Here is a 12,165-nt window from a genome sequence, read left to right as displayed (position 1 = left end):
TTCAGCTTTCACTCGCGGCCATAGAAGATTGACTACTACAATTCAGCTCAGCTTTTAATTGCGAAATGGGCCCAGCCCGGCCGAGGTGGGCCTCGACCGGCCTCGCCACCTAGCCTATAACCTTCCCGGGGCCCATCCCGACATTTTTGGTTCTTTTTGAATGAATTTACTACTATAATTCAGCTTTTACTCGCGGCCATAGAAGATTGACTACTATAATTCAGCTCAGCTTTTAATTGCGAAATGGGCCCAGCCCAGCTGAGTTGGGCCTCGACTGGCCTCGCCACCTCGCCTATAACCTTCCTGGGGCCCGTCCCGACATTTTTTGTTTTAGAGGTTTCCTCCTATCTTTCACCGTTCAGGAGATTAGCGTGTGCAGACAAACAAACAAACAAACAAACAAAAACTTTCTTTTATACATATAGATAGAAGATCAAAGAGGGTCAGAGGTCAGGAGAGGGTCAGAGGGGAGGAGAAAAAATGGATTTGGGGGCCGAAGGAAAGATAACATTTTGGAACATCAAAGAAAGATTAACAGTCATTCGTGGTCTCTCAGCACCATCCGTTGGATTCATCCATGGCACTACAGGTCTTTCCGTGGTCAATTTCCACACACGATACAAATCGTTATCTTCTAACTCGGCCATAAATGTCTGGCTTGTCTTACAATTCAGTACAAACAGGTTCTGTGACTTTTAAGATAACAACTGGGTTCGTGATGAATACCAGATGGTTGTCCACTCCAATCAGCTTGGGAAGATTCGGGTCACATAAAGTACAATTCTCAGTAATTGTGGAGAACACAGTTATATCTTGATGCATTTGTTGTGCTAAATTAATATAATTTATTCCAGTGTGAACGCGGAAGTGTACATTCATTCTGATTCCCCAGATAACTATTTCTCCAATGTCGTTGCTAGGTGACAACTGACAATCTAGTTTTTCCCGTGGGATGCGACGTGTGCAACCTTGTACAGAGCTCAACACTTATTAGTCCCCTACCGGTGTACACCAGAGGGGATAATAGGTTTGCACGCCGTCCCTCCGTCTGTCAGTCTGTCAGTCCGTCACGCAAAGAACAGTTTTCTGGACTTTTTTTCTAAACTCTTAATGCTAATGATTTCAAACTTGGTACATGGTTTCCTCATGATAAGTTACAGAACAAGTTCGAACTTCACGACGTTTCGATCATTTTTGCAAAGTTATGGCACTTTGAACTTTGGTAATTTCCCCAACAGTTTTCCGGACTATAATTTGGAGTGCGGTAAGTCAAAGCTGTTAATATTCCTTGTTTTAACTCCAATTTACATTCTGTTTCCACGTTTAGTGAGAAGTAGGGGTCTGTGCAACCATTCATAAACTTTATTTGTTGCAAATTGGATATTTTTTAGCCGAGTTACCTCAGACCGTGAGTTGGTAATTATATAATTCACTCATAGTGCAATAGTATTGCACTATTATATAGTATTGCAATAGTATTGCACAATAGCAATTGCAATAGTTTTGCAATATTTGCACTATTTGCAATCGTTTTTTTTTTTTTTTTTTTTTTAAATAGTATTGCCAATATGTGCAGGCTGCTCCATGGAGCGACCTTGCGGGCTTATTTTAACTCCAATTTACATTCTGTTTCCACTTTTAGTGAGAAGTAGGGGTCTGTGCAATCATTCATAAACTTTATTTGGTGCAAATTGGATAATTCTTTCGTCGAGTTACCTCAGACCGTGAGTTGGTAATTATATAATTCACACATAGTGCAATACGTGCAGGCTGCTCCAAGGAGCGACCTTGCGGGCTTATTTTAACTCTGATTTACATTCTTTTTCCCCGTTTAGTGAGAAGTAGGGGTCTGTGCAACCATTCATGAACTTTATTTGGTGCAAATCGGATAATTTTTAGCCGAGTTACCTCAGACCGTGAGTTGGTAATTATATAATTCACACATAGTGCAATACGTGCAGGCTGCTCCACGGAGCGACCTTGCGGGCTTATTAGTCCCCTACCGGTGTTTTCCGGACGACAGACTGCCGGTCGGGGACATGTATTGCAGCGCAATACTCAGAATGCTTGTTAATAATAGCTTCAGAACTACTCTTATAGGCTTATACAAAAATTACTAATAATAAAAGTGTTTTATGCTATAGTTTAAACCTTTAATATATGAGTTAATGTGTTTTAAATCCTTTTCAAAGGTAACATGAAATCCTAGACGGTCCTTTGGAGAAAAAGAATGTTTTGTAATTTTTAATTAGTATCGGCTCACCAGTGCGTTTGCCCTTGATAACTGATAAGAACGTTTACAGAGTTACAACTGCAGGAAGGTTTTGCCCAAACTGATACATATGTTTTTAATTCTGAATACACATCTTATTCGTTGAATACAAAGTACATTATTTGTTCTACAATAATTAATTAAAAGAAACTATTCCTTTTAACTGCTTCGAACTTGTCGATCTGTCTATGAGGCTCTGAACTGATAAGATCTCGCAGTTCGAGCAGGCAGTTCGTCCTGCTTGGGTTGTAAAAGTTGCTGGCAGAGATTTACGACCTGCCCTGGAGTTTTCTCAGTAAAGGAGTTAGAATTTGTAGATTTCATAGAATATAGTTAACACTGATTAATATATGTGTTAATGAAGCTTTAAGGAAGCAATTAAAACATAAGTGTTTGTCGCAAGCGGTCGAGGCTCAAGAAAATCCACTCAACACACAAATTAAGTACACAAATAATTAATTTTCTTCAACAACACATTGCCTCAAACAGGGAACCATGGTTGTCATGGGGCCCGCAAGGCTAACCCCCGCTCTAGCGGGGAAAATGGCCTTAAAACGATCATTCATTCATTCATTCATTCATTCAACAACACACATCACCTTTAGAGGCCATTTTTCCCCGAAGGGCGGGGGTTGGCCTTTTTCGGGCACCGTGGTCCCCTTTTTTGAAGCAATGTTTTATGTCCAGATGGCCTTCCTGCCGCCGACCATGTTAGTCGCCTCTTGCGACACACAGGGAACTACCAGAGAACTGGTACTCAATTTGCCGACCTCAGAAGGATGACAGGCTGAGTCAACCCCCCTGGTGTTAATTCAGCGATTGACCGGGATTCGAACCCAGGATCCTAGGATCCCAAGCCGGCACCCTAACCGCTGCTAAGCCAACACCAGGCAAAATATTTTTTCAATAAACCACATTCCTGTGCCACCTTCATTCGAACGTCAGGCATTGACAGCAGGTTTGTGAAGGACTTGGACAAAAAACGTAACCAGTCTGAATGTTGCTATATCCAGTCAATGGCGAAACTGCAAATGGGGAATTCCCGAATGTCACGGATGGAAACCCTTACGTCATTTCCTCATTCTGCATTAAACTCAATATATACTCAACATCAAAAAAAAACGAATTAAATCTTTAGAAGGACTTTGAAATCCTCCACGCAAAAATGAAAAGCATTTGAAAACAGAGGTAAAGTTCAGCTATCTTTACTAAACACATGTCAATAAAGAAGAGGTTGCCTCAATCACGAAAAAACAAAAAGCATGAACATCATAAGGGGTGGTGCAACAAAAGTCACAGCACTGCAACACAAAGGCACGCACCTGAATACAGTCAAAACAAAATGACACAAGAATGGACACAACACGCCTAACAGTCAAGGACAGAATGACAGCAGTCCTCAATACCGTGTGTGTCCTCCCTGAGCTGTGGTGCAGGCTGTACACCTCCGATGCATGCTCTGTACCAGGCGTCTGATGCGGTCCTGGGGAAGTCTGTCCCACTCCTCCTGCAAGCCTTGAATGAGCATTTGCCGATTGACAGCCGTTGATCTCCTCGATGCAAGACGTCGACCAAGCTCATCCCATAAATGCTCAATGGGATTGAGGTCAGGGGAATAAGGCATCCAAGGCATCACAACACCCTGTTCCTGGAGGAAGTTGGTGGTCAGGCGAGCAGCATGGGGTCGAGCGTTGTCCTGCTGGAAAACTGTGATGTCAGGATGAGCCTGGAGAAATGGCAGCAGATGAGGTCTCAAAACTTCTTGAGATAACGCTGACGAGTGAGATTGCGTTCGATGACGACCAGAGGTGTCCTGAAACCGGTGGAAATTCCGGCCCATACCATCACATTGGGTCCTCCCCAACGATTTATCTGGCGAATACAGCATGATGCATACCTTTCCCCACCTCTGCACCATACCCGTTGACGCCCATCAGCAGCATGGAGGCAAAATCTGGACACATCGCTGAACAAGACTGCACTCCACTGTTGCTGTGTCCAGCGGTGATGCTGCAGACACCATCTTAGTCTGTTCCGCCGATGCACTGTGTTCAACACTGGACCTCTGCAAGGACGTCTTGCCGCCAGGCCCCGACTTCTCAAGCGCCTCCGCACAGTTGAGACACTGATGCGGTTGTTATGGCGACCTTTTGTCACTGCAGCTGTTTGCATCCCAGGGTGGAAACGATGACGAAGATGCTGCAGCACAATCCAGCGGTCTTGGTTTGGGGTGGTTACCCGTGGTCTTCCTCTTCGTGGACCATCATTCACAGTTCCAGTTTCACCGTAACGCCTGGCCAGGTTGGAAATTGCAGGCTGTGAGCAACCAAGACGTTGGGCAATTGTTCGCTGGCTTACACCAGCCTCAAGCATCTCAATTATCCTGAAACGTTGTTCAGATGTCAGGCGTGGCATCTGAATTTTCTTGTTGTTTTCCCTGTCAGAAGCCTCTTGAGTGACCATAGACAGCAGTAAATGAATGTCTAACCACGAGAACTGAAGGATTTCATTATGAGGGTAATTATTTAAAGGGAAAGATCCCTATACAGAACCACTCAAGCATGCCATTGTTGATCAACCAGGTGATTGAAGTGAAGTTCCCGTTACATAATCAGCCATTACAATTGAAGAAACGTGTTTGTAAAGCTGCACATTTCAAAAAATGAAAGTGATAAGTTTATTTTGATGTTCAGTGTATCTATATTTTCATTCCAAACAGCATAATTCATCATTCCAATCACAAATTAACACTATAGTATTAATGTATCAAAATAGAATGTTAAATCACGATTGTATTGAGATATTATCAAACCAGCGAACCGTCATCATCTGTTCACTTCCGGATCTTGGAGCAAGGTCCGTGTCGATCGCATTTCAAAATCATAGTTGTATTGAGCAATTTCTGAAACCTCCTACCTTATGACACCTGCTGAGACCCCAAAACGTTCTAGAGAAGGTTATTATATTTCCTTTTTGTAAAATATGCAACTGTAATAGTTACTAAACGCTGTCCCCTTATCATGGGAAACAGATCCTCAGCTCTGATTGATGGATGCTTGTGAGGGTACATACATCCATACATACACCGGACAGACAGAAAAACGCTGTTCCAGACGGCATTGCCCAACAGGCTACACCATAAAAAGAAGTTTTTTTTGTTTTTTTTTCACATCCTCATCCACACTTGCAGATTGACATGTAATATGTTTGTGAAGTGAAAAATGCCGTCTCCTGATTAAACCTATCAGCGAAGTGACGTGAGGCACGTCTAGTATAATATTGTAGTCCTAGTATAATATTGTATCCATGGAAATCTCCACGCATAGTTTTCCCTATTGATTTTTGTCTTTTTGCAATTGTTGTTTCCATGTTTTGTTATGCATTATGTTTTGCACTCTGTCAAAGCACCTTTGGGCTTCATGAAAAGCACTATACAAAATAAATGAATTATTATTATTATTATTATTGTTATAACCGCGAGTCGTCCCAGTGTCCTGGTATGAGTCCGAACAGGCCACGTCAACAGCGTCCACAATGGCCGACTGACTCAATGACCCCGAGCTGAATTATGTGTCTATGATACCATACTGGTGGGACTTCCGAGGTAGCTGATGTGTTACGCTAATCGGTGCCTTGCACCCGATCTTCTAATTAACGGTTGAGTGGGGAGTTGATGAGTTGCCCGGCACCGTCTTGTAATAGGGTGCTAGTCGACTGTAACAAATTGGTCCATTAACGGATGTGCCAATTTTCAATCATGGTTACAACCACCTGAGGTCACCTCAACACCAATTGTATTTAATTATAATGGTCACATGCGGAATGGGAATACAAAAGAAACAATAAAAGAAACTGTCTTCTACCGACTCCTCTCCGGCCTTGCTCCCCCAGCTCTCTCTGTGCTGTCCCCCAAATATTCCTACAGGTCGCACAATATCTACCAGCAACCCTCTTATGGTGAAACTGCCAAAATCAAGACTCTGTGCTCACCTTTACTCTTTCATTCCTCTTTACTCCCGCCTCTGGAACAAACCGCTCACTCTCTTCAATCCCACTCCACCACTCCCACTTCAATCCCACTCCAAGCCTTCTCCCAATTATCAGCAAAGTCATGGAATCCATCATTGCTTCAGATATGAAATCTTTCCTCTTCTCCAATGGCTTGATCTCTGATCATCAATTTGGTTTCAGACCTGGACACTCTACTCTGGACATGCTGCTTCTGCTTTCTCAACAATGGATGGAGGTCCTCAATGCCAAACAGGAAATTAGAGCAGTCTCCCTTGACATATCACGTGCCTTCGATACGGTCTGGCACCCCGCTCTGCTCACCAAACTCTCCTCTTTTGGTATCCATGGAAATCTCCACGCATGGCTGGTGGACTTCCTCTCTAGTCGTAGTCAACGTGTGGCCCTGAATGGGTTTCTCTCATCTCCTCTTCCTGTTCAGGCTGGAGTTCCCCAAGGCAGTGTTCTGGGCCCTGTGCTTTTTCTGGTCTTCATCAATGATCTCTCTGACTCTCTTGAAAATCCTCTCTATCTCTTTGCTGATGACTCTACTCTCTGTCACTCCATTCTTCATCCCTCAGATCGGCAGTCTGCAGCCGCCTCACTCTCTGCAGACGTGGACAAAATCACAGACTGGGCAAACAAGTGGAACATGTCTTTCAATCCTGACAAATCCACACTCTTACGATGTCTCTCCGAAAAGACCGACTGGACAACCCTCCCATCCACTTTCTGAATAATCCTCTCCAAGAAGTTCTGTCACTCAAGCTTTTGGTTCTCACTATCTGCCATGATCTTTCCTGGGAAAACCACATTTCAAATCTGGCCTCCAAAGACAGTCGCCGACTGGGCATCCTCCGTCGTGCGAAGTCCTTCCTTGGCACACCTGAGCTCCTCACCACATACAAGGCTTTCATCCGCAGCTCAATGGAATACTGCTCTCCCCTCTGGGCTGGTGCTCCTGCCTCACACCTAGCTCATCTTCACGCTGTTGAAACCAAAGCATTCAGAATCATTGGGATCTCCCGCGATGAAGCTAACTCCAAGGGCCTCTCACTCACTCACCGCAGGCAGGTTGGTGGTCTTTCCGTCTTCTACCGACTCCTCTCTGACCTTGCGCCCCCAGCTCTCTCTGGGCTCTGTCCCGCAAATATTCCTACAGGTCGCACTAGATCTGCTTGCAACCCTCTTATGGTTAATCTGCCAAAATCAAGACTCTCTGCTCACGTTCACTCCTTCATTCCTCTTTTCTCCCGTCTCTGGAACAAACTCCCTCACTCTCTTCAATCCCACTCCACCCTCCAGAGCTTTAAAACAGCTGTTCACCACCATCTCTTATCTTCCCCCATCCAAAACCTTGATCTTTTCTTCCCCCGCTAATTTCACCCCAATTCCAGTTTTTTGAAATACCAACTTCTGTCCTGGAAGTCCTTGGTGTCCTTGTGTTTTATACTTCCCTCCCCCCCCCCTTCCCACGCCTCCTCCCCCCAAGCCCTCTCCCTTCCACACATCTCCCTGCTCTCAAATGTTGTGTTTGTGGGCTTCCCCTTCTCTCCCCATCTTGTCTTCCGCTCCCTCTTTTTATGTATTTTGTTTGTCTGGTTGATTTGTTTGTGAAGTAAATGTTAGCTCTTTCACGAGCCTCGATTCAGTATACAAAAAAACAAACAAAAAAAAAAACATTGGCGCAGGCATAGATCATCACGTAATGAACAAAATGAATGAATGAATGATCGTTTTAAGGCCATTTTCCCCGCTAGAGCGGGGGTTAGCCTTGCGGGCCCCATGACAATCATGGTTGCCTGTTTGAGGCAATGTTTTTATGGCCGGATGCCCTTCCTGCGCAATGGTAAAATAATTTTTTTCATTTGTTAATTTATCTAATTATTGCCTAATTCTGTTGTTCTATAATTATTCAGTATGTCTTCGACAAGATGCTTAAAACACTCAGAAGATATTACATAAACACAAAGAAATGCTTCCTGACCCACATCGATTATGCTATGCGTGAATAAAAGCCTGTAGAAAGATAAATCACCAAGGACTATGTTTGCAGAACTGCCGGAGCAATTGAAGGTGGAACTTGAAGCTGAATGCCTGAATACAAAAGGTACAGAAAAAAAATCATACTTGTTCTTTGCAGTTCAATCTTTGCTCGGTTCCGTTGTTCAGACATAAAAATCCTTTCTTGATATGATTGATTTTGTACTTTTAGGATGGTCATTGGGGTGACCAGAACATATCAAAGGCAGCATGCTAGTCTTTTATCTGTCTCATCTGGGTTTGATTCCCAACCCAAGTATAAACTTTCACCCTTGTGCTTTGCAGGCTGGGTGTTCCATCAACTGAGAGTGCTATCCTTCAGAGGGATGTGAAGGCGGGTGTTCCATCTGCTCTGATGCACTGGTTCACGTGAAAGATCCCACAATACAATTTTGAAAATAACATGCCATTCGCAATACCCTGGCCTAATCGAAAAAAAAATTCTTACCAACCTGGCTCCGAGAGAAGATGGGTATCAACTGGTGTTCTGCCCATGGAAACGCCAACATAGTGCCCAAACGATCTTCTCTGCCATGGGTCTCCACACATTTTTCTAATGAAATCTGTATTTTTGATATATTGGATGAGGTTTCATATATCTCAATCATTTATTTATTTACATGTATCATGTGTTTGATGGAAGGCTGGCAAGAGAGCTTAATGGTACGTGGACTCACCTTCGAGCTGTTTAGCTCGAACTTGAATCTTGACCCAGCTATAAACTGTCACCCTGGTGTTTCTCATTGAGGGTGATGCATCAATGTGTATGCCGTCCATCGGTAGGACGTTAAACTGTTGGACCTGTCTGTTGGCACTGGTCATTTGTGGACAGTAAAGATTGCACGGTGTCATTTGTGAATGGTAAGTGAACTTGCACCGGCACCCTGAACAAATACCAAATTCCTCCCCAAATCACTTTCGGTCAAACGTCCGATCTAACCAGCCGCTTCCTGAAAGACTTGGACCAAAAACATCACCTGGCCAACCGCACAAGAAGATGGTAATAATAGTAAGTAAATAAAAACCAATAAAGTAGTCGTAGTAATCGTAATAGTAAATATTTTTGGACAAATTTTCCTCCTGTGACAAATGTATTGGATGAAATGTTTGTTTGGCTCTGTTTTTCTTTCATCACTTGTCAGTTTACTGTGGGGTGTTGGAAAAAAAGGTAAGAAGTGCATTTGAGACAAAGTATTAAAGCAAAGTGAATATGGTTGCAGAGGATTTGATTGCAGTTTTGTCTGAACAAGCACTGCATGTGTATGCGTTGTTGTTTAGGGATGCGCAGGGAGCATGCCCAGAAGCAGCTCTGCACAAGGTTCCACCGGGGTTGCACTACTCAAAGTGACAAGGAGCACAAATGCACTCATTGTTCTTCCGCTTTTGACGACATCACCCAGACGAAGACACAAACGATATCCCGGAAGAAGAAAAAGCTTCACAAGTGCACATTTTGCACAAAGGAATTTTTACGTGGGAACGACTTTCAGCGACACATCCGAATGCATACGGGAGAAAGGCCCCACAAGTGCACGGTTTGTGGGAAGGCGTTTTATCGTTCAAATGCTTTGCAGACCCACATGAGGATTCATACGGGTGAGAGGCCCCACAAGTGCGCGACTTGTGCAAAGACGTTCTTTCAATCGAGCGATTTGAAAAAACACCTAAGGACGCATACGGGCGAGAAACCTTACATCTGCACAACTTGTGGAAAGTCATTTTCTCTATTGAGTCCTTTGAAGCAACACATTAGAATGCATACGGGAGAAAGGCCATACACGTGCACGGTTTGCAGCAAAGCCTTCTTTCTTCCAAACGTTTTGCAGAACCATATGAGAATTCATACCGGAGAGAAGCCTCACGAATGCCCAACTTGCGGGAAGGCGTTCTCGCGATCGAGTACTTTGCTCACGCACGTGAGGATTCACACGGGAGAAAGGCCTCACGAATGCCCGAGTTGTGGGAAAGCGTTTTCTCAGTCAAGTACGTTGCAAACACACATTAGGATTCACACAGGAGAGAGGCCTTACAAATGCACAATTTGCGAGAAAACATTCCCTCAGTCGGGTAATTTTCAGAAACACATTAGGATGCACAAGAGGGAAGGATTTCACAAATGCTCGGTTTGCATGAAGGAGTTTTTGCAGTTGAATGACTTGCAAAGACACTTCCGGATACACACAGGAGAGAGGCCTTACAAATGCACAGTTTGCAACAAGGCATTTTGTCGTTCAAATGATCTGCACAATCACATTCGGGTTCACACAGGAGAGAGGCCTTTCAAATGTACGGTTTGCAATAAGGCATTTTCTCGTTCAAATGACTTGCGGGTTCATATCAGAATTCACACGGGGGAGAGGCCGCACAAATGTGCGACTTGTGGAAAGGGATTCTTCAAGTCGAGCAACTTGCAAATGCACATGAGAAAACATACAGGAGAAAGGCCACATAAATGCACGACCTGTGGAAAGGCGTTTTCTCAGTCTAGCAACTTACAAAAGCACATGAGAATTCATACGGGGGAGAGGCCTTACAAATGCAAGGATTGTGGTAAAGCATATTCTCGATTGAGTCATTTGCAGGAACACATTATTATTCACACTGGAAAAAGGCCGCATGGCTGCCCAACTTGTGGAAAGGCATTCTCTCATTCAAGTAATTTGCAAAGGCACGTGAAGCGGATGCATGATAAGGTACCTGCACAAATACTTTCAAAGAGTACCTGTGAGAACATGGTTAAACTTGAGAACGCACCTTGTCTTTAAAAACAAGATCGAGGCCATATATGCATACCAGGGATGTAGAAAAACTTATCACAAAGATTACAGTCCAAGAGGTGACAGTGTCATTTTGGTTTTTCAATCTATAAGTATATCATGGAGTTGGTATGACTTCATTTGTACGGTTCGCACAGACACTCCATATGTTTAACACAACACAAATCCTCAAAAAAAATCTACCAGGATATAAACTTATAAATCTATAAAGTACCAACCCGTCGTCTGCGGAGGATTTCATATCCAACAACACTCATGAAGCTCTTGGACAGCATCGCTAAACTACAAAACTGACAGACACAAAACTCCCTGTTTGGAATTCTCCATCTTCTTCTTCTGTTCAGACAGCCTAACTCAAAATTGGTTTAAGCTCATCACTTGGATTAAACACAAATATACTGCATTTTACAATGGGAATGTCCATGACTACTCAAAACTTTCATAACTTGAAAGGATTCCACAAAGTAGGCATACCCACATACCTACATGTAGGGAAATGAAGTGCCCAGAATGGTGGGAAGGACCATGCCTGTCAATCAGCCTCGTAGGGGCGAGCCTGCGGCGACAAAATTGGCCAAGGGCCAATCGCACCATATGAGTGTGGTTAATGGTGGAATATTATGTACAGCCCAACAACAGAAAAACATTTTCAAGTCCGATGACTTTTCAGTCTTCACATCCTTCGTGTTCCTCTGTTCGTCATCAAGCGGCAGTTTCAATGACAAGATATTTCACATTGCAATCAAAATACAATTCTCCAGCATGTAATTACTTCTTTTTTTTTTAAGTACAGAAACAAACAAAAAAAAACATTTCAAAAAATGCAAAAGGATGTGGGGATGGAATGCGAAAAAGTATGTAAATAAGTTTGGGATGGCGATAAGAAATGTGAAACCATCCATACATCTTTCTTTGAATAATGGTTGTGCCTACAAATGACACAATATATATCTCCTGATTTGAGTTTACATCACGCACCACAAACACTACCTGAATCCAGTGTGTGTGTGTGTGTGTGTGTGTGTGTGTGTGTGTGTGTGTGTGTGTGTGTGTGTGTGTGTGTGT

At 43.4% G+C, this 12,165-nt stretch overlaps 1 protein-coding gene across 1 annotated transcript in view; it reads left to right on the top strand.

The window, feature by feature from the left end:
• LOC137424841 (uncharacterized) overlaps window positions 1-11,168 on the top strand; it is a 34,232-nt gene extending 23,064 nt beyond the window's left edge. The window contains exons 2-3 of the mRNA XM_068112704.2: window positions 8,337-8,390; window positions 8,609-11,168. Of these exons, the coding sequence (XP_067968805.2) occupies window positions 9,580-11,088 (1,509 nt within the window). The 5' untranslated portion in view covers window positions 8,337-8,390; window positions 8,609-9,579 and the 3' untranslated portion in view covers window positions 11,089-11,168. The remainder of the gene's footprint in view (window positions 1-8,336; window positions 8,391-8,608) is intronic.
• The last annotated feature ends 997 nt before the right edge of the window (window positions 11,169-12,165 follow it).

This window comes from Myxine glutinosa, chromosome 1, assembly GCF_964187855.1.
Source record: "Myxine glutinosa chromosome 1, kmMyxGlut1.1, whole genome shotgun sequence".
NCBI lineage: Eukaryota > Metazoa > Chordata > Myxini > Myxiniformes > Myxinidae > Myxine > Myxine glutinosa.
Note: the sequence above shows the minus strand (reverse complement) of the source record. Positions and strands in the feature narration are given on the sequence as shown.